Below are 22,817 nucleotides of genomic sequence, written 5' to 3'. Positions count from 1 at the left end.
TATTTGCCGTAATGTTATGGCGTTATTTTCTAGGACCATGTTCATGATTTCAGTTTCCTGTTCAGGAGACAGAAGACATTCCCGACCACCTTGTGTTGGTAATCTTTCAGTTCTGCCAAACAAATAGTAAAATACTGTAAATACTGTGTAGGAATACAAAGTAGGAATACATTTTCCAAATACTTGAAACATACTTTATTTTTACAGTCATACAGAACAGTCCACAGGCAATACTGTACTACTGTACTCATTGAGTACTGTATTGATATACAGTAGGCCTACTTCAATTTTGTAGTGAGAGTAGATTTCTTACCTATTCTCATTTCGGAAAGTCCGGATGATGGATGCTACAGTGTACCTGCTCAAATTTGGCTGTACTCTTTGCCCAGCCTCCCTCCTTGTTAGACCATGGTTGACCACATGGTCAACCAAAGCGGCTCGGATCTCATCAGAGATTATGGTCCTTGGCCTTCCTCATCCTCGTCCTCCCCGTCCTCCTCCTCTTACTCTCACTCCTCTGCCTCTGCCTCTGTTTCCAATGTTGGCATCCATTGCTCAAAAACAGAAGAGGTCACCTGTTGCCCTTTTATGCTAAAGCTCTGATTGCTAATTGTAAAACTGTGTGACAGGTGTTTGTCCATGCGATGAGTCAGTGTGCGTATTTGAATGGCAGTGTGTTCCTTGTGAAAACAAAAGATTTTCTTCATGAAAATTGTGCCAAATGCAGAGAATTGTGTGTAGTGTTTTGAAAAAAGTGTGTTTTAGAACTGCAATTTGAGTGTAAAGCAGGAATTGTGCTTGTAGTTTAGCAGAATTGGTTCATGGGGTTGGTGCATGAGTTACATGTTGTGGTCATTGTGTCTCAAGTACCAGTATTTGTGTGTAAACAATTGAGAAAAACTGTAATAACAGGAGATCAGAGATATGTGTGCGTGAGAGACAGAGTGAGAGACACACATATATATTTATGTTCTCATGCTCTAAGACTGAAAATAAAAATCCAGAATGTCCTCAGTCTAAGCACTGTCTAGCAGCAGCTCCTGTCCCTGGATAAGTCTGGGGATCATGCAGCAGGCAAAATCTGATCCTCAGCAACATCGACGGATAGCACGTTCTCCTCTGTGCTTTTATGACTCAACATGCTGGTGGGTTTAACCCTACCGAAACCGGTTTCTGTTTATGACCCCTCCCCCCTCCTCCCCCATCCTCCCCTCACACTCGGTGGGTGTTGTCTCCCAGACAGCCAATGGCAAGCCAAGCACTCGCCCTGTGACACATGACCATGATAAATCACAGTACGCCACAGCTGAATGAAAAACAAGCGAAGGAGAGAGAATGAGCGAGAGGGAATGTGTGTGACAGAGAGAGAGAGCGGGAGAGAGCGGGAGAGAGATTGAGAGAGGGAGCAAGAGAGGGAGAGAAAGAGAGGGAGAGAAATAAAGAGAGAGAGAGGGAGAGAGAGAGAGAGAGAGAGATAAGGGGCAGGCAGTGAGATAGTGGGGGAGTGGAAGAGGGGTTGAAAGGTAGCTCACAGGACATAGAGAGCGGGTAGAGACTGCAGAGACAGGAGGTTAGTCCTGGTAAATAATTTACTTTGTCACAGGCCATATGTTTATCAGGTCATTTTCGATTGCCGATATGCATTGACTGATCTTTCATGAATTTGTCTTACTCACGCCACCAAACACTGGCATTGAGAGAGGATGAGTAAATACAAGGAAGCCAGTGATGGGGAGGGAGGAAGGGAGGGCTGGACGACAGAGACAGAGGGAAAGAGGAAGGGAGGGCTGGACGACAGAGGGAAAGAGGGAGGGGTGGGGATGGAGGGAAGAGAAGACTGAGAACAAGACTGGGGAGTTTGCCTTTGCACAATCTCCTTCTATTCCTCTGCACTTCAAGCAGTTGTCTGCCTTCATCTGTCATGGTGGGAGCTCCCTCATGTGAGGTGATGACAGCAGACCAACACAGATGTTAAACACCACCAAGTCAACCAAACGTGCTTTCATTGAACTCAATTCAAGCTGTAACTACAATGTATTTGGAAAATACGGATATTCTTTCCTTGCTACTCCCAAACTTCAAACCAAACCCCGTCACACACCTGTATAGCACTTGTCATGGCCAGTTATAATCATATGATTCACTGTGCTTAAGCCCAACTGCGTTTATGTTGTAGAGTTCTCTTTAGAAGAGAAAGTAACTATGATTAACTCTCTTCTTGTGAACTATCTGCTAAACATATTATATACATATCAGGTTTTTACCCAATATGGGTCGGGATCAGGGTTGGCAGATAGGTATAGCTTGGTGGTAGAGCATTTGACTGGATTCTTCAATGTATGTTGCTCTGGTTCAGGTTCCCGGTCTCCCCTGTGTGTGTGTTTTCTGTCCAGTGCATAGTGATGGAATAAGACTTCTCCTTGGGTGTCCTGGAGGACATGGTCGTCTGTCGAGGAGGAACGTGAGCGGCCCTGCAGACCTGGAGACAGGTGTAGAGTCTGGGCCTGCTGCCCCTGCAGACCTGGAGACAGGTGTAGAGTCTGGGCCCACTGCCCCTGCAGACCTGGAGACAGGTGTAGAGTCTGGGCCCACTGCCCCTGCAGACCTGGAGACAGGTGTAGAGTCTGGGCCCGGTGCTGCAGACCTGGAGACAGGTGTAGAGTCTGGGCCCGCTGCTGCAGACCTGGAGACAGGTGTAGAGTCTGGGCCCGGTGCTGCAGACCTGGAGACAGGTGTAAAGTCTGGGCCTGCTGCCCCTGCAGACCTGGAGACAGGTGTAGAGTCTGGGCCCACTGCCCCTGCAGACCTGGAGACAGGTGTAGAGTCTGGGCCCACTGCCCCTGCAGACCTGGAGACAGGTGTAGAGTCTGGGCCCACTGCCCCTGCAGACCTGGAGACAGGTGTAGAGTCTGGGCCCACTGCCCCTGCAGACCTGGAGACAGGTGTAGAGTCTGGGCCCACTGCCCCTGCAGACCTGGAGACAGGTGTAGAGTCTGGGCCCACTGCCCCTGCAGACCTGGAGACAGGTGTAGAGTCTGGGCCCGCTGCTGCAGACCTGGAGACAGGTGTAGAGTCTGGGCCCGCTGCCCCTGCAGACCTGGAGACAGGTATAGAGTCTGGGCCCGCTGCCCCTGCAGACCTGGAGACAGGTGTAGAGTCTGGGCCCGCTGCCCCTGCAGACCTGGAGACAGGTGTAGAGTCTGGGCCCGCTGCCCCTGCAGACCTGGAGACAGGTGTAGAGTCTGGGCCCGCTGCCCCTGCAGACCTGGAGACAGGTGTAGAGTCTGGGCCCGCTGCCCCTGCAGACCTGGAGACAGGTGTAGAGTCTGGGCCCGCTGCCCCTGCAGACCTGGAGACAGGTGTAGAGTCTGGGCCCGGTGCTGCAGACCTGGAGACAGGTGTAGAGTCTGGGCCCGGTGCTGCAGACCTGGAGACAGGTGTAGAGTCTGGGCCCGCTGCTGCAGACCTGGAGACAGGTGTAGAGTCTGGGCCCGCTGCCCCTGCTGCTGCTGATCTTTCCCACACTGGGATCAGCAGCCTGGGAGAACAGAGGTACTCACGCTCTTGAAGGAGAACATGATTTTATTTTCTGTGTGTGTGTGTCAGTGTAGTAGGAACCTGCCATTTTGTTTCCTTTCGTAGACAGATTACCGTCTCTCAATATGTGGGTCTATGGTTGTGCAAGGGTCTGTGTATGGCAGTGTGTGTGTGTTGTTTGATCCAGGGCACAAAGGGGTTTGCATCTAATCTTATCTCCTGTGCAGAGTCCACGGCACAGTCTCAGGTCAGGGCCTCAAATCGCACAGACTCAGCACTCACACTCACAAACGCAGACACACACTCACACACACTCATAAACGCACACAAACACACTCACTCACTCACTCACACACACACACATACTCACTCGCACACACAAACACACACTCAAATTCACACACTCAAAAACTCACTCACTCACTCACACCCACACACACACCCTTACACACACATTCACACACCATCACACTCACTCGCACATACACACTCACACAAACACACGTACACACACTTACACACACACACACACACACGTACACAAACACACACAAACACATTCACAAACACATTCACACACTAACACACATACACATACTCACACACACATTCATACACACACACACTCACACACAGACAAACACACACTCACAAACACATTCATGCACTCACACATATACACACACATACACACACTGACACACACACACAAAGGGCTGACCTGAAGCTTGCTTACATAGAGAGCATAGTTGGACATGAACCAAGTTTTTTTAAACGTGTGTGTGTGTGAAAGAAATCCAGTGGTTTTGAACCAACCATGTACGGTTGGCCTATTTGCAATCCAAGAATGAATGGAAACTGGTCACTAGACCAGACAACACTGTCCTGGACTACCCTAGTCTCTAGACTAGACAACACTGGACTACCCTAGTTACTAGACCAGACAATACTGCCCTGGACTACCCTAGTCTCTAGACCAGACAACACTGGACTACCCTAGTCTCTAGACCAGACAACACTGGACTACCCTAGTCTCTAGACCAGACAACACTGTCCTGGACTACCCTAGTCTCTAGACCAGACAACACTGGACTACCCTAGTCTCTAGACCAGACAACACTGTCCTGGACTACCCTAGTCTCTAGACCAGACAACACTGGACTACCCTAGTCTCTAGACCAGACAATACTGCCCTGGACTACCCTAGTCTCTAGACCAGACAACACTGTCCTGGACTACCCTAGTCTCTAGACCAGACAACACTGGACTACCCTAGTTACTAGACCAGACAATACTGCCCTGGACTACCCTAGTCTCTAGACCAGACAACACTGTCCTGGACTACCCTAGTCTCTAGACCAGACAACACTGGACTACCCTAGTCTCTAGACCAGACAACACTGTCCTGGACTACCCTAGTCTCTAGACCAGACAACACTGGACTACCCTAGTTACTAGACCAGACAACACTGCCCTGGACTATTGCACTGCACACAGGCTGCCCCCCCCACCCCCCCGCCCTACTCAGACACACACCAACACACACCTTTGTATTCTTGTACAGTATGTGGACCAGTTTATTGCAGGTTGTAACATGGCCCCTGGTAAACATGTTCTGATTAGACTCACTCTTATCTCCTTTTTCACAATTGGATGTCTCAAACTGGTTGTAAATTATATTTCTATTCACAAACACAGCAATTGAGGGCAATAAATGATTAAACTGCCATATAATGTATAATCCCCTTCTTTCCTCTCTCTTTTTCCCTCTCTTAATAAAATGCTGATCCAAGCAGAGAGAAGGGAGTGACCCTGTGATAGGAAATTAGAAAGACAAAGTGCAGTCCATGTGCCTGTATCCTGCAAGCATCCTGCTTGTCTGGTGATAAATTACCTGGTTCACTTTCGCTCTGGTGATTTACTTATTAAATAATGTCATTAGCCTCCGTGTACTATTCTTTTACTTTACTTTACTATTACTTTTGTTATTCCCATCCCCAATTCTGATGTCAGATCCTTAATTTGGAATGAAATACGAATGATTCCCATAGCACATTCAAGTGAAATCTCCAAAACTGCTATTCTGTTATCAGCATTCAGGGTAGATACAATAAACATGGCTTGTCAAAGTCGCAAATTTACTCGGGAACGCGCATCGTTTCTCTTGCCCACAGATGCGCGTCCCGGATGACCCTCCTTCGCGTGCTTCCCAGAAGCCCGTCGGTTTGGCTCGAGCTGCCTTTTAAAGCAAACAGACGCAGCATGCAATTCTTCAGCCATCCGGAGGTCGGGACACAGTAAGGAGCTGCTGTGTCGCTCATTCTGTCCCCTTACCTACCTGTACCCTGTCATTTTTCTTTAGTATTTTCCATTTTCACAGTTACCTTAGTCATGTACCGTTATTTCGGAGAGCTGCTCTCCCGGGGAGCTGGTAGTGCTCTGGCCTCGGGATGCGTGGACTCTGCTCTCCCTGCCTCTGCATCTCTGATGCGGGTTCGCCACTATGCGGACGCCGCTGACAAGCCGGACGACCCTAACTTCTTCCGGATGGTGGAGGGCTTCTTCGACCGTGGCGCAGCCATCGTTGAGGACAAGCTTGTGGAGGATCTGAAGACCAGGGAGACAGCCGACCAGAAACGCCACCGTGTGCGTGGCATCCTGCGCATTATCAAGCCCTGCAACCACGTCCTCAGCGTGTCTTTCCCCATCAAGAGAGACAATGGAGAGTGGGAGGTGATTGAGGGATACCGTGCCCAGCATAGCCAGCACCGGACGCCCTGCAAGGGGGGTAAGCTCTCTTCACCTGGGTGGTATGACAGCTAACGAGGGGTAGCTTGATGTGGCTAGCGACACACTTCAACAGACTGTCACTTACTGGACTTGAGAGCTAGCAATGTGCATGTTAGCTTTTAAATGGGAAATATTTCACTGCTGGCAATAGTGTGGATCCGCCCCTAACTGCAGCTTGTTAAATATGTAAGTTTTGAACTGACACCCCCATGTGGAGAGTGCAAGCTAGCCGGTAGCAGCCCTGAGTGACCTTCCCACACACCTGTGGTTGTAGCTAGCAGTTAGCTTGACAGCTGTTTAACAGTATCATTGTGGTCTAATTTCTCTGGCTTATTAGCTGAATCATAGCATGACAGTGGACTTGCTGCTGGGGTGTTGCTTGCTCTGGTCCAGTCTGTCTCCATACATCCTTATCACAGATGTCACCATCAGTCTGCTTTTAACGCGCGTGACCTGTTTTTGACTGGGTGCTCAGGTGTAGTGTGCTTGTCATCCCTAAAGCTGTGGTCAACAGAAGCCTCAGGTGTACTAGTTCTGTATGATGTTCTCTGTTCAGGAATAACACTAACCACACAACCCAGTCACAGGTGAAGTACATGAGAACATTGCTAAACCGTCACACCCACCTACAGACGCAGGTTGTGCGTCAGGGTGGGGTGTGAACCTGCCCGTGTGTGTAGGGTTCCAGATGGTGAACCAGGAGGGAACACATGTTGTTCAAGGTTCAAGGCAGGGGTTTGTGCAGTGCATTCTGGGACAGGGAGGTCAGGATGAGGATGGGACGGCCCCAGCATTGGAGTAGGAGGGAGGGAGGGGGGAGGTCAGAGGGTGTTAACGTACCCCGGGCTCTGATTGGCCAGTTTGGTGGTGGGTGGGGGAGGGGCCCAGAGGGAAAGGGACGGGGTTCCAGACTGACACAGAGACATGAAGACATGAAGACATGCTGCAACACAGCTGACTGAGCTGCTCTCTCCTCTAGTCTCTCCACTGATCTCTCCTCTGATCTCTCCTCTGGCCTGGTTCTGATCTCTCCTCTGATCTCTCCTCTGGCCTAGTTCTGATCTCTGCTGTGGTCTCTCCTCTGGCCTGGTCCTGGTCTCTCCCCTGGCCTGGTCTCAACAGCTCTCCTCCTTCCATAATGAAGTATTATATCACATTTAAGACCAGTGCAGGGCCAGGCCATGTGACCATGGATTGGTTGTAATAGTAACACCCACGTTCTGGGCTCCAACCACTGCCACCTGACAGCTGTTCGGCCAAGAAGAAGCTCAGCTCGGAGCCCTCCCCGCTCCAGGAGAGGTGCTGGGGATCCAGGGCCAGAGGGCTGGGCTTCAATCCTCTGGGCTTAATCAGTAATTGTCTCTTTGACCCTGATTCAGTTTGGTTCAGGGCAAATTCCAGAGTTCAAGGCTGTGTACTGGTGGGTTGTTGTTGAGGCTAGGAGTCTCCTGACATCCTTCTTCACTGCCAAAGCACAGGACATAGATTTTCCTACTACACTGCAATACAGAAGTCAATGTGAATCGATAACATTATGAAGATAGGGTATTCATCCATTAATATCTTCATATTGACTATCACCCATTGCTATAGTATGCTCTTATAATAAGGTAATGCAAGTTAATAATAAGTTAATAGCTTACTTAGTATAATGATGAACCTGCTCTGGAACATTTAGTTGAGTCTGAAAAGGTAGAAATGTCCCTGTTTTCCAAGAGTGAGATCAGGGCAACTCTACTAACTAGTCTAGGAGTATCTCATCCAGTGTGAGCCACCAGCAGTGCCTTTATTCCCCATGGGTGTGACTCAAATGAAGATGTGTGTGTGTGTGTGTGTGGGTCACATTATAGCAGGCTTCCTGTCGTTCATCATGGTCATCTACTCTGGGAAATAAGATCAAACAATGAAGCTGTCTTCTGGCGCATGGGTATGTGTGTGTGTTTCCCAGAGAGCTATTTAGCTTGTCAGAGGAATGTGTTTACAAAGTGGAGCTGCGGTAGAGGGGGATGGGAGGAGGAAGAGAAAGGACCAGGCAGGCCCTGGTTCTGTTGAGCGTTCAGAGATGCAGGACTGCATTCTGTCCTTGGGCAAGGCACTTCACTCTACTTGCCTCGGGGAGAATGTCCCTGTACTTACTGTAAGTCGCTCTGGATAAGAGCGTCTGCTAAATGACTAAATGTAAATGTAAAGGATTCATGCAGTTGCACCAAGCCACTGTAGAGCAGCCTTCCTGTCCATAGAGATCTACACTGGGTCACCACACCGGTGGAGCATGGGAGCAGGGGGCAGGGGGCAGGGCCAGGGGGCAGGGGGCAGGGGGCAGGGCCAGGGGGCAGGGCCAGGGAGCAGGGAGCAGGGGGCAGGGCCAGGGGGCAGGGCCAGGGAGCAGGGAGCAGGGGGCAGGGCCAGGGGGCAGGGCCAGGGAGCAGGGAGCAGGGGGCAGGGCCAGGGAGCGGGGGCCAGGGGCATGGTTGTTTTTGGAGAAGCCTGGGTAATTCCAGCTGAGGGTGCAGAAAGAAGATGTCACTTTAGAGGAGAGAGCCTCGGTGGGGGAAGGGGGGTGCGGCTCATTCTGCTGTGGTCTGGCTCAACCCCGGGCTGCTGTCACACACACACACACACACACACACACACTCTGTCCTCCACCCTTTGAAAGCAGTGCTAGGTGCCCTTGGCTCCTCTACAAGCTAACTTTAGAGGAACTATATTTGGTTTATGACAGACACAAGCACACACACACACACACAGCACTGTGGCCTGGTAGCATGACAGTCACCCAGCCCTTCTGATGGTGCCTGGGATCCATTACTGCTGGACTGCCCACACGTTGCCATGGTGATGAACCGACTTGTACACAGCCATGCAGGGTGGATGAATGAGTGTGTACTAGCTAGGGGAGTAAAGAGTGTGTACTAACTGGGGGAGTAAATAGTGTTTACTAACTGGGGGAGTAAATAGTGTTTACTAACTGGGGAGTAAATAGTGTTTACTAACTGGGGAGTAAATAGTGTTTACTAACTGGGGGAGTAAATAGTGTTTACTAACTGGGGAGTAAATAGTGTTTACTAACTGGGGAGTAAATAGTGTTTACTAACTGGGGGAGTAAAGAGTGTACTACATAGGGGACGAATGAAAACACAGGAATTGGCTCGGAGCCAAAGCTCATGATCACCACGACCACCCCACCAGAGGACTGAGTGATGTTCATGCTCACTGTTGTGCTTGTCAGTGTGCTGGTGGCGGTGTTGAATCCAGCCTGCTGTGTATGCAGATCGGTGTGTTGGCTCTGAGGGTTAGTGTGGGGACGGGGCTGTCGTCCTCAGGAGCCAGGGTCTCAGCTGGGGCAGCCCTGGAGTCTTACTGGTGGAAGCACCAAAAACAATGCTGTTCTACCAGAAGTGCACACAGCATTGCTGCTACCGCATGTGTGTGTGTGTTGAGATCTTGAAAAGTGGAATGTAGTTGGTGTATTGAAATGTGTTTGTGCTGTGCGCAGGTATCCGCTACAGCATGGACGTGTCGGTGGACGAAGTGAAAGCCCTGGCCTCTCTGATGACCTATAAGTGTGCCGTGGTGGGTGAGTACGCCTGCAGACTCTCCCTGGATCACTTGCACACCTCACAGGACTTCCTGTCTCTCTACGCTCTGGGATCCCCCTCTCTCCTCTGTCTCTCTCTCGCCCTGCTCTCTCTGTCATATAAAGCAGTGTTTACGGTCAGTGACCACACACAAACTCACTGGCCTTAATGAGGTCCTTGCGTTTCCCAGAGATGTGTGTTTCCAGTGAAATCAAATCTGTGTGCGTGCGTGCGTGGAGGATAATCCAGGGGTCTTTAATCTTTATTCTCTGTCTCCAGATGTGCCGTTTGGAGGGGCCAAAGCTGGAGTGAAGATCAACACCAAGAATTACTCTGTGAGTTACACCCCCCATCCTACACACACACACAGAGGCACACACATACCACTATAGGCTTGGAAGCATTTAGGGGTCTTTCTGTCAGGAAAACACACACACATAAGAGAGATATAGATTCTATATCAGCACAAATATACTCCTCTCCACTAGCTATAAGCAGTTTTCTACATGCACATACACACTGTGGTATCATGAGAGGCTAGACCACGATGCGGGGTGTAGGGCAGTGCATAAAAACCGGACAGAGCAAGCTAAACTGGGTTCAAACAAAAGTAACTGGTTTATTTACCAAAAACAGGTCAGGAAGCAAAACAAAAAGTTCCATCAAACACAAAAACGTTGCTCCGCGCCTTGGATCCTACCAAGTATCAAACACTCAGAAGTCTGGCACCGACCTCTGCTTATGCCAGGTACGCTCTCTCCCTCTTGGTCTCTGTATCGAGCCTTTTGTCCTCTCTCCCTCCCCCGTCTGTGCTCCTGCCTCAATCAGAGGACTGAGGCATTTGCAGCTGTCGGCGTGGTGCATTCTGGGAGGTGTAGTTCTTGCGTCAGCCATCTTGTGGCATGGTAGCCATTCGCAGAGGGAAACGTACCGCCCCTCTACAACACGTCCTCTCGTGATGCCACAACACACACACATGTACACAAATATACACACACACACACAGCTTTGGATTATAGTGGAAAGTAACGCTCTGGTGCACAGGACTCAAACCCAGGTTTCTGTCATATCAATGATCTATTTCAAAGACGCACACACACACGCACACACACACGCACACACACACGCACACGCAGTGAATCATTTCCACTGCTGCAGGGGGAGGACATTGATTTGGAGTCTTGTCCTCAGTGTCCGCAGCAGGGGAGAGCAGTGCTCTCAGTCTGTCGTAGTGAGCCTGGTCTGTGGTCGTTGTGTTGAGCTGTGCTAGTGGAGCTCCGCCTCCTTCATTCCTTCATGGACACATGCATGGAAGCCTGCATGTCTAGGCAGACCTTTGTGGCCTCAAAGTGAAACTGAAGGCAATAGAATTGCTGAGTGGGGCGAGAAAATGGCATCGGTTCTTTTTTTTTGCCACACCAACCCCCCACCTCTCTATACCTCTCTCTCTCTGTCTCTCTCTCTCTGTCTCTCTCTCTCTATACCTCTCTGTCTCTCTCTCTCTGTCTCTCTCTCTCTATACCTCTCTCTCTATACCACCATTTCAGAATCAATGTTTGTCTCCCTCACAATATCTCTCTTCCTCTCTGCTTCCCCAGGATAATGAGTTGGAGAAGATCACCAGGAGGTTCACCATCGAGCTGGCCAAGAAGGGCTTCATCGGTGGGTCTGTGTGTGTGTGTGTGTGTGTGTGTGTGTGTGTGTGTGTGTGTGTGTGGCGGGGGAAGGGTCTCTGTGAGTGCACCTGTTTCACAAGCCTGTCAACCCCTCCCTAGCCTTGCCCCTTATAGTGTTGATCATGTCAGCTCATTGTTGCTTTGTTGCAAGAAGAAAGAGGATTGTGTGTGTGTGTGTGTGTTTTGAGTGGACAACCCCCTTGAAGTCGTATTAGCTCCTCTCCTCCCTTCCCCCTCTCTGGTTCTGTTTTTGGATCAACCCCCTCGCTGCCCCCCTGTTCGGGAGAGGGGCAGGGCTTGGCATGTTCTTCCAGGTCACATCTCACATTCTCATGTGGATCAAATGTCTACCTGTCTACTGTGTGTATTTTAAGGTGCAGGCTTGTGTGTGTGTGTGTGTATTATGTTGCTGTGCTACCTCACATTACTCTTCCTTTGGTGCAATATTTGTCTCCCCCCAGGCCCAGGCATTGACGTACCTGCTCCAGACATGAGCACAGGAGAGAGAGAGATGTCCTGGATCGCCGACACATACGCAAACACCATCGCACACACTGTGAGTGACACACACACACGTTCTTAGGAGCACGTTCCCTGGCTGATCTGACTGTGTGGAGATTGTGGTGTGTTTCCAAACACCTGTTCATGTTAGATTAGTGAAGTGTTCTTATCTCACTATCTTACTGGGTCAGAACACAGTAAGATAGTGAGTTCCCTATCTGGAGCAGTCAAACAGACCTTATCTGCTCTCTGCCAGGACACAGTTCAAGACCTGGCCTGGCAGACTCTGGTCAGCCAGCCTGCAGGCCTATTGTCCCTGCTTCACCTGCTGGTGGTCATTTGAGTGGTGGGATTAGGTCATAGAAGGCATGTAAAGAGACTGGGCCCTCCTCTCTCTCTCTCTCTCTCTCTCTCTCTCTCTCTCTGTCTGTCTGTCTGTCTGTCTGTCTGTCTGTGTCTCTGTCTGTCTCTGTCTGTGTCTGTGTCTCTGTCTGTCTGTCTGTCTGTCTGTCTCACCTCTTTCTCTCTCGCTCTATCTCCCAGTCCTACATTGCAGATAGTTACCCTTGTCCCCAGTTTACCACACCTGGACTGGGTGCCACATTCCACCTAGAATAAGATACACATGGCATTGTGGGATATGTAGTTCTTCGGGCTGTGGTTGTGAAGGGCATTTGGTTCATGCTGTGTGACACGCTGCTGCTGTAACGTGTCATGTACGTGTGTGTCATCTCCAGGATATCAACGCCCACGCGTGTGTGACAGGCAAGCCCATCAGCCAGGGGGGCATCCACGGCCGCATCTCAGCCACGGGGCGCGGAGTGTTCCACGGCATCGAGAACTTCATCAACGAGGCTTCCTACATGAGCATGCTGGGCCTGACCCCGGGCTTCCAGGACAAGACCTTCATCATCCAGGTATACACACACACACCGTACACACACCTCACGCACACGCACACGCACCTCACACACACATGTTTTTGTGCCACATGCTGATAGGCTACTGTGCAGGGCTTGTGAAACATCTCTGCCCTGATTGGTCGTCCGCCTCGATATGCACTCAACAGTTCTCAAACGGTCTGTATTTTGGATGTAATATGTTGCCGGCCATTTTGCCCAACTCACTGGTACGTAGGGATTAGTGGTGGGCATAGATAAAAAAAAATAATCTAGATTAATCTCACTTTAATCTTGGCATTAATCTAGATTAAAATGGCTCATTTGAATTCCGCCGAAGGCATTCAGAATATGTGTGCTACCCAAATAATGACTAAAAGTAAGTATTTGAGAATGGGTTTCTCAAGCCAGGTGGCGCATTAGACCAGGAGCTCATCTCCTGTTTCCAAAATGCATCACAAACTGCTTGAGAAAGCAGTGTTTATTGTTGTGTTTATTAGATTAGTTAGCTTGGCTGATAGAGCTGTGCTGACGGGCTTGCCTCGGTTGCACTCAAACATCGTAGTTTGACGACGACTCTTCCCCTGCGCTACATCAGTGCTTGGCCCGGCATCTTCCGCATTTGCTAAGGGATGCTTTGCGTTGGTATTTGAGACTGGAAGAACTCCTACAGTAAACTAATTCCGCATAGCACAAGGTGCAAACAACCTTAGTCTTGTCGAGGTTTCCATTGGGAAGCTTCTTAAAAATACATTTTCCCTGAAGCAAACCAGGCGGCTTCATAGCTGCATCCATGTTAGCACGTCACGTTTGATGTGATAATTTCATACACAAGGCATACACACAGGTTCAAAGACTCGTTCTTGCCCCCGACAGTGCAATTCGGCTAGGTATACATCCGCGCTAAAATATCAAGGTGAAAGTCATCATAGCTTGCGTAGTATAGACCCAGCTCCCAACCCAACCTTGAGAATAGATTAACAGCAATATTTTTTTTATTTCCCGATAAGTCTCATGTTAACGCAGCACGTTAACGCCGATAACGGCCCACCACTAGTAGGGATACATTAAAAAGCACCACAGTCAGTAAAAATACGCTGCAGTGAGAAGGTAACGTTACTCCAGTCTTCTCCATATGCAGATGACCTGTTCATTTGGTGGGATTGATGTGTCAGTAAAGCTTCTCCAGGGATGTCAGTAGGACATCAGCCAGGGCTGACAGACAGCTGCGAGATGGGTTCAGAACCAGGTCAGTCTGGTAGAGATATGATCAGAACCAGGCCAGTCTGGTAGGGATGGGTTTAGAACCAGGCCAGTCTGGTAGAGATATGATCAGAACCAGGTCAGTCTGGTAGAGATATGATCAGAACCAGGCCAGTCTGGTAGAGATGGGTTTAGAACCAGGCCAGTCTGGTAGAGATATGATCAGAACCAGGTCAGTCTGGTACAGATGGGTTCAGAACCAGGCCAGTCTGGTAGAGATATGATCAGAACCAGGCCAATCTGGTAGGGATGGGTTTAGAACCAGGCCAGTCTGGTAGAGATATGATCAGAACCAGGTCAGTCTGGTACAGATGGGTTCAGAACCAGGCCAGTCTGGTAGAGATATGATCAGAACCAAGTCAGTCTGGTAGAGATATGATCAGAACCAGGCCAGTCTGGTAGAGATATGATCAGAACCAGGTCAGTCTAGTAGAGATGGGTTCAGAACCAGGTCAGTCTGGTAGAGATATGATCAGAACCTGGCCAGTCTGGTAGAGATGGGTTTAGAACCAGGCCAGTCTGGTAAAGATATGATCAGAACCAGGACAGTCTGGTAGAGATATGATCAGAACCAGGCCAGTCTGGTAGAGATATGATCAGAACCAGGCCAGTCTGGTAGAGATGGGTTCAGAACCAGGCCAGTCTAGTAGAGATATGATCAGAACCAGGCCAGTCTGGTAGAGATATGATCAAAACCAGGCCAGTCTGGTAGAGATGGGTTCAGAACCAGGCCAGTCTGGTAGAGATATGATCAGAACCAGGCCAGTCTGGTAGAGATGGGTTCAGAACCAGGCCAGTCTGGTAGAGATATGATCAGAACCAGGCCAGTCTGGTAGAGATATGATCAGAACCAGGCCAGTCTGGTAGAGATAGGTTCAGAACCAGACCCGGCCAGTTTGGGGCTTTAGAGGTGGTATTCTCCTTCTGGTTGATGACTGAGATAACTAGAGAACTGCCCCATGTGTTAGTGTGTGTGCGTTTGCACGTGTGTGTGTTTGACAGTAAGTGTGTGAGGGGAAAGAGTAAAGTCCAGTTCCCCTCCGGACTTTCAGTTCCTTCTGACACTCGAGGCCTACACATTTCTTCCATACAATGTGTGTGTGTGTGTCTGTGGAAATAATAAAAAGGATAGTTTTGAGCCTTTTCTGGGTTTTATTTATAGACAGACAGAAAGAGAGAGGAAAGCAGGGAAGTAGAGAGGGGAAGACATGCAGGAAATGGACAGAAAGGCCCTAGTGGTGCACGCCACCAGGACGCCCCCAAATGCACATGCTCTTCTTCATCCCTCTTCACCCTCGCCCCTCTACTACACCCTCCCCTCCCCCCTCTCCTCCCCTCCCCTCCAGTCTTCCCTCCCCCGACACCTTCACTCTCCTCCCCCTCCTTGTTCTATTCTTATCTTATCCTAACAGAGCCTTCAGTCTTCCCCTCATCAGCATGACTGAACCTCTTGGGAGTGAGCGCGGTATGGGGGGAGGGGCGCAGGGGCAGGGTGCGCGGTGGATGGGGATCATGTGCCCGCTCGAGGATTACGGTGCATCGTGATTAGATTTTCTTTGAGATTTGCGGCGTGCGCAGACACTGTGGAGGGAAGGGCTGTGACCGAACAGGCTGCTGAGTATTAATAGACACACACTGCACACGCACAGTAAAACGCCTGTTATTCCAGATCTCGAATCACTTCACCACACGCCGGGCGCTGACTAACACCTGGTTACATTCTGAACATATACAGTTAGGTCCATAAATATTTGGACATTGACACAATTTTCATCATTTTGGCTCTGTATACCACCACAATGGATTTGAAATGAAACAATCAAGATGTGCTTTAAGTGCAGACTTTCAGCTTTAATTTCAGGGTATTTACATCCAAATCAGGTGAACGGTGTAGGAATTACAACACATTTTATATGTGCCCCCCCCCTTTTTAAGGGACCAAAAATAATTGGACAAACATAATCATAAATCTAATTGTCACTTTTAATACTTGGTTGCAAATCCTTTGCAGTCAATGACAGCCTAAAGTCTGGAACCCATAGACATCACCAGACGCTGGGTTTTGTCCCTGGTGATGCTCTGCCAGGCCTCTACTGCAACTGTCTTCAGTTCCTGCTTGTTCTTGGGGCATTTTCCCTTCAGTTTTGTCTTTAGCAAGTGAAATGCATGCTCAATTGGATTTAGGTCAGGTGATTGACTTGGCCATTGCAGAACATTCCACTTCTTTGCCTTAAAAAACTCTTTGGTTGCTTTCGCAGTATGCTTCGGGTCATTGTCCATCTGCACTGTGAAGCGCCGTCCTATGAGTTCTGAAGCATTTGGCTGAATCTGAGCAGATAATATTGCCAGAAACACTTCAGAATTCATCCTACTGCTTTTGTCAGCAGTCACATCATCGATAAATACAAGGGAACCAGTTCCATTGGCAGCCATACATGCCCACGCCATAACACTACCTCCACCATGCTTCACTGATGAGGTGGTATGCTTTGGATCATGAGCAGTTCCTTCCCTTCTCCATACTCTTCTCTTCCCATCATTCTGGTACAAGTTGATCTTGGTCTCATCTGTCCATAGGATGTTGTTCCAGAACTGTACAGGCTCTTTTAGCTGTTTTTTGGCAAACTCTAATCTGGTCTTCCTGTTTTTGAGACTCACCAATGGTTTACATCTTGTGGTGAACCCTCTGTATTTACTCTGGTGAAGTCTTCTCTTAATTGTTGACTTTGACACAGATACGCCTACCTCCTGGAGAGTGTTCTTGATCTGGCCAACTGTTGTGAAGGGGTTTTTCTTCACCAGGGAAAGAATTCTTCTGTCATCCACCACAGTTGTTTTCCGTGGTCTTCCGGGTCTTTTGGTGTTGCTGAGCTCACAGTGCGTTCTTTCTTTTTAAGAATGTACCAAACAGTTGATTTGGCCACACCTAATGTTTTTGATATCTCTCTGATAGGTTTTTTTTTTTTTTCAGCCTAACGATGGCTTGCTTCACTGATGGTGACAGCTCTTTGGACTTCATATTGAGAGTTGACAGCAACAGATTCCAAACACAAATACCATACTTGAAATGAACTCTAGACCTTTTATCTGCTCCTTGTCAATGAAATAACGAACTCCCATGAGGGAATAACATACACCTGGCCATGGAACAGCTGAGCAGCCAATTGTCCAATTACTTTTGGTCCCTTAAAAAGGGGGGGGCCACATATAAAATGTATTGTAATTCCTACACCGTTCACCTGATTTGGATGTAAATACCCTGAAATTAAAGCTGAAAGTCTGCACTTAAAGCACATCTTGATTGTTTCATTTCAAATCCATTGTGGTGGTATACAGAGCTAAAATGATGAAAATTGTGTCAATGTCCAAATATTTATGGACCTAACTGTAAAATGAGACTGTTAAACATGTGTATTTGTCACTTTGGATTGACTGATTCCAGGGATGCATTTGGACTCCCACTGTGATAAGCCATGCCTGCGTACGGAATCATATCCTGTTTTACTGCAGCTGTGTTCTAGCTGCGGTTGCAGGCAGTAAGCGTGCAGGGCAGTGAATTCCTCAGGTCTCGTTGGTCGGAAACAAACAGAAACGAGCTGCTTCTCATACTGCTACCAGATGTCTCATGTCACACATACCGTGCAACAGCACATACGTCTTCAACACTCAATCCACACAGCAGCATGGTTGTTTGGATAGACGCAACGGCTTTTGTCTGGTTTTCACAAACACGGGGTCGTAACAAGGACTCACCACATGGGGGTGTCAGAGTGGCGTTTACACTGGGTCGTAACAAGGACTCACCACATGGGGGTGTTGAGATGGTGACAGACAGTTGAATTGTAGTCGATGTGGCCAGAGTATGTGTGTGTGTGTGTGGCCAGAGTGTGTGTGTGTGTGGCCACAGTATGTGTGTGTGTGGCCACAGTGTGTGTGTGATGATGATGCTGGTCATGAGAACGTCTTGTGGCGTCCCTCAGGGCTTTGGAAATGTGGGTCTCCACTCCATGAGGTACCTGCATAGGTACGGGGCCAAGTGTGTGGGCATCGCAGAGGTGGACGGCAGCATCTACAACCCCGCAGGCATGGACCCCAAACAGCTGGAGGACTACAAGCTGGTAGGACTACATCTCCCCGGCCCCCCTCTTTCACCCTCTCTCGGGACAGCATGGCTCTCTCACCGTGTTCACGTCTCTCAGTTCCCTCTCTTCAGACATCTTGGCTTTTTCTCTTTCCCGCATTTCCTTTCTGACTGTATTTTGTGGTTGTTGTGTGTGTGTGTGTCTGTATACGTGTGTGTGCGCAGCAACACGGCACCATCGTGGGCTTCCCAGGAGCTCAGCCGTACGAGGGGAGCCTTCTGGAAGCCGACTGCCACATCCTGATCCCAGCAGCCAGCGAGAAGCAGCTCACACGCAACAACGCCCACAGGATCAAGGCCAAGGTACCGTCCTCCCAGAGAACACACTCTCACACACTCTGAAAAACACACACACACACACACACACACAGGCATTCACACTCACACACAGAGAGACACACAGACTCACACACAGACACACACACTGATGGAGGGGACACCTGGGACTGGAGACACACAGACTACAGACCCCATGTTAGTCAGAGATGGTCCAGGTTCCTGTGGCTGGAATCCCACCTGGTTTTGAAGCGTTTCAGACATGACAGGAAGTGAGACAGGAAGTGGGGTGGAAGGACAGTCTGTTCTGATTGGTCTGTGCTGCTGTGTTTCAGATCATCGCTGAAGGAGCCAACGGTCCCACCACACCCGACGCTGACAAGATCTTCCTGGAGAACAACGTCATGGTCATCCCTGTGAGGGCGCACACACACCCACACACACCCACACACACCCACACACACCCACACACACCCACACACACCCACACACAACCACACCCTCACACAGACGCACTAACACACATGCACTCACACGTGTTAAGATAATCAAAAGTCACAACTCCTATGCTAGATCTCAGCATGCACTCCTACGCTTCATCTATGCAAATCAAACTGTCCCTTTACTGCAATAAGTTTTTTTATATTACAGTTTTCCTCCATTGCTTTGGCTCACTTCTTGAAACAGAAATGACATTCTCAAAGCTCTAAGTGCATCTGGCAAAATAGCCAATATGGTTCAGCACAAATACATAGATCAAATACATGCTTCACTCCGTTAACCTGCGCCTCGTCCGTTACTGTTTACAACGTTAGCTTGGCTACTTGTTTGGCGTTGCCTTTTCAGGGTGAAATATACAATGTGTGGCGTGAGTTGTGCCAACTGTAGGCAATTGCACTTGTCATTTACAAGGATGTGCTAATACAATTGCAATTTGATGAAAGTAATGAGAAATTCCACTGAGTTGTGAACAAGTGCCCAGTGGTGTGGAGGTTTGCACGTGTTGTTTTGAGAATGATATTTCTGTTTCGTGAAATTAGCCAAAGCAATGGGGAAAAACTGTAACATTTCACTTAAAAAAGATTTTAACACTTAAAGTTTGGTAAAACTTTCCACGCACTCTGCTAGTTCGGCTTTGTTTGCACTCCGACATTCTCATGAGACATTCTCATAAGCACTGTGTCGTCTCGTCTTCTATTGGATTGCACATAGAAGCGCTCAGTCTAGCTCTACAGCGCCGCACTGATCAAATTGCGTTATTGCAGGCCTTTAAAATAGGTCATATTAGATCAATGACTTTACGACAACAGAAATATTTGTAGCCAATTTTTCACTGTTGACGTTGTTGATAACATTGACAAATCGTTTCAGCCCTTATTCACACATGGTGCTGACCCTGTGCTGACCCCTGCTGACCCCTGCTGACCTGTGCCTCTGCAGGACATGTACCTGAACGCTGGGGGCGTGACCGTGTCCTACTTTGAGTGGCTCAAGAACCTCAACCACGTCAGCTACGGACGACTGACCTTCAAATACGAGAGGGACTCCAACTACCACCTGCTGAGTGAGCCCCTGACCCCTCACCTTTAACCCCAACTTGAACACACTCCCTCTGTGCTGCTGGGGAGGAAATCAAAGTCTACCTCGTAAACATAGCTGGCTCTATTAATAGCTGAAAGAGCTCTGCCTGTACTGGAACTGTTGTTCGTGGGTGTGTGGCGGTGGAAAGTAGGAGTGCAGTAATAGCATCGTTCTTCACATCGTTGGCGTAATCTCTATCTGTCAGCTGATCGATCGAGATAGAAAGACACATAGATGGACGGATGGATGGTCAGACTTCATGGCTTCCTATATAAACATGTATCTATCCCCTCAGTGTCTGTCCAGGAGAGCTTGGAAAGGAAGTTTGGAAAGCAGGGAGGACCAATCCCTGTGGTGCCCACTGCTGACTTCCAGGCTAGAGTTGCTGTGAGTGCCCCCACACACACACACACACACACACTAATGTTGCTCAGAGTTGCAGGAGGCCTAGTGCTCCATGACGATGACTGTTCCTCTGTCCCTTCCCCAGGGGGCTTCTGAGAAGGACATCGTGCACTCTGGGCTGGCCTACACCATGGAGAGATCTGCCAGGGTAAGTGTGTGCGTGTGTGCGGGTGTCTGTGTGCACGTGTGTGTGCATCGGTGAATGAGAGTGTGCGTGTGTGTTTTTTTGGGTCGGGCTTTGTTTGAAGTGGATGACTCATGATGATGATGACTGGCATGTCGTCCCTGCCTGCGCTCAAGGCCAGGTGCCGGTATGTGCATGTCAGCCTGGCTGTACTAGTCAGGAACAGTACAGACACGAACAGCACACTGAACTATGCAAGAGACGTATTATAGAACCTGTACAATTGTTTGTGTTTCGTGCAAATCATTTCTTTGTGACAGACTGGTTGGTCAGAGGTTTCATGTGTGTGTGTGTGTGTGTCTTCTCCACAGCAAATCATGCGCACAGCCTCCAAGTACAACCTGGGGCTGGACCTGCGGACAGCAGCGTACGTCAACGCTATCGAGAAGGTCTTCAAGGTCTACAACGAGGCTGGGCTCACCTTCACATAATCGTCCAATCACGGCTCTTAACTCCCCCGCCCTCCTCTCCTGTTCATCCCTTCGCTGCACGTCGCCAAATCAGCTATTAGCTGTTTGAAAAAGCAAATCCTTCTCACATGCCACATATCTCTTCACACACTTTAGGCTGAGACATGCTGTGGCTTAGATGGTATTCGTCCTCGTCCAATCCTGAACGACACCTTAAGACCATCCCAGTTTAGCTTCATCATGGATGTAAAAAAATAAAACTTGATATCAGGTATCTGTGCTTATAGAGATGAACCCTTCTGTTCATCCTTCATTGTTGCCCCCCCCCCGGGTGAGCCATGCTCTCAGCCCACAGCACTGACGATGCCTTAGCTCAAAGAGCTCTGTACGAAAGGGACCCGCCCATTTGAACTTGAATTGACAGAAATTGATATAACTTTCTATTAAGAGAATAGACATTAAATAGTTCCTCAGTTTGCGATACACACACACAGTTGGGTTTGGGGATGGTGTTGGAGAGACCAGGTATCGGGGTTCACACTAGTTACACTGGGGAGCTGCTCTTGCCCTGGGTCGTTGGGTCCTAAAAATCACCTTCTTCTACTGTGTTTTGGTTCAACTAGTTCTACTGTGTTTTGGTTTAACTGTGTTCTGGTTCAACTAGTTCTACTGTGTTTTGGTCCTGCCCTGTACCAACCTTGTACCCCTCATCCCTCATCCTGGCCTGGCTGGCGTTGGGACAGGAAGGACATGTCCCTCCAATAACCGTCCAATAAGTCCTCACATGGACATTTGTTTGGGAAATTTATATTGCCATCATTTTTTTTCTTACCAATAAAACGACAACAAAAAAAATAGTTGTGGTGTGGTTTTTGAAGTTTGATATTGTTTAATTTGCTGTAGGACAGCCAGATGCATTTAAAGATGACATAGTGTTCGTACACAATTGAAGGCCATGAAGCAGTGGGCCTGTCCTCCATGCAGATAGAGGCCAGGAGAAAAGCAGAGAAGCAGGACAAAGGAGCTCCCTGGGATGAGGATGCCACAGGCTGCTCCGGGAGGGGATGAGGGTAGACTGGTCCATAAAAGGGCAAGACTAGGTCAGTCATGTCCTTTAGAGAGTAGCTGTGTGGAGTAGGATGGGGGAGGATGGAGGGGGTAGTGCAGGGAGCAGGTAGGGGTGCAGGGAGTGGGGGTGCAGGGAGGGGTAGTGGAAGGAGGGAGGGTGGAAGGGTGGTGGGGGCTCATTTGAAGAGGTTCTGTCCAAACGACATGACCTTGTCTGCTGCGTTGTCTGCTGCTGCGCCGGCTGCCACCTTCCCCACCGCGCCAGTCACCATGTCCCCCACACCTGCAGGACACAGACAGTACCTCAGAACACGCCCTCAGAGCACGCCCTCAGAACACGCCCTCAGAACACGCCCTCAGAACACGCCCTCAGAACACGCCCTCAGGCACCACTACAGGACCATGCAGGCCACTCCACCTCCGCTAGTCGGACATTTACATTTTTGTCATTTAGCAGACGCTCTTATCCAGAGCGACTTACAGTAAGTACAGGGACATTCCCCCGAGG

The 22,817-nt window shown here is 49.2% G+C and overlaps 2 protein-coding genes across 2 annotated transcripts in view; both read left to right on the top strand.

Moving 5' to 3' along the window:
- epas1a (endothelial PAS domain protein 1a) overlaps nucleotides 1-3,568 on the top strand; it is an 11,461-nt gene extending 7,893 nt beyond the window's left edge. Inside the window, exon 10 of the mRNA XM_062475335.1 lies at nucleotides 2,520-3,568. Within this exon, the coding sequence (XP_062331319.1) occupies nucleotides 2,520-3,568 (1,049 nt within the window). The remainder of the gene's footprint in view (nucleotides 1-2,519) is intronic.
- A 2,225-nt stretch (nucleotides 3,569-5,793) lies between these two features.
- glud1b (glutamate dehydrogenase 1b) lies at nucleotides 5,794-22,080 on the top strand. The gene is made up of 13 exons (XM_062474110.1): nucleotides 5,794-6,325; nucleotides 9,824-9,904; nucleotides 10,185-10,240; nucleotides 11,504-11,567; nucleotides 12,043-12,137; nucleotides 12,820-12,999; nucleotides 18,225-18,362; nucleotides 18,551-18,688; nucleotides 18,997-19,077; nucleotides 20,102-20,225; nucleotides 20,538-20,629; nucleotides 20,733-20,795; nucleotides 21,143-22,080. The coding sequence occupies exons 1-13, from the start codon at nucleotides 5,929-5,931 to the stop codon at nucleotides 21,260-21,262; spliced, it is 1,629 nt and encodes a 542-aa protein (XP_062330094.1). The 5' UTR covers nucleotides 5,794-5,928; the 3' UTR covers nucleotides 21,263-22,080.
- Nucleotides 22,081-22,817: the final 737 nt, after the last annotated feature.

This window comes from Osmerus eperlanus, chromosome 12 (genome assembly GCF_963692335.1).
Source record: "Osmerus eperlanus chromosome 12, fOsmEpe2.1, whole genome shotgun sequence".
Lineage (NCBI taxonomy): Eukaryota > Metazoa > Chordata > Actinopteri > Osmeriformes > Osmeridae > Osmerus > Osmerus eperlanus.
The sequence above is the reverse complement of the archived record's forward strand: the minus strand, read 5'-3'. Positions and strand labels throughout refer to the sequence as shown.

Coding starts and splice junctions, on each gene's coding strand:
- glud1b (XM_062474110.1), top strand. CDS start 5,929: ATGTACCGTTATTTCGGAGAGCTGCTCTCCCGGGGAGCTGGTAGTGCT. Junction 10,241..11,503: donor TCAACACCAAGAATTACTCT/GTGAGTTACACC, acceptor CTGCTTCCCCAG/GATAATGAGTTGGAGAAGAT. Junction 20,796..21,142: donor CCATGGAGAGATCTGCCAGG/GTAAGTGTGTGC, acceptor TCTTCTCCACAG/CAAATCATGCGCACAGCCTC.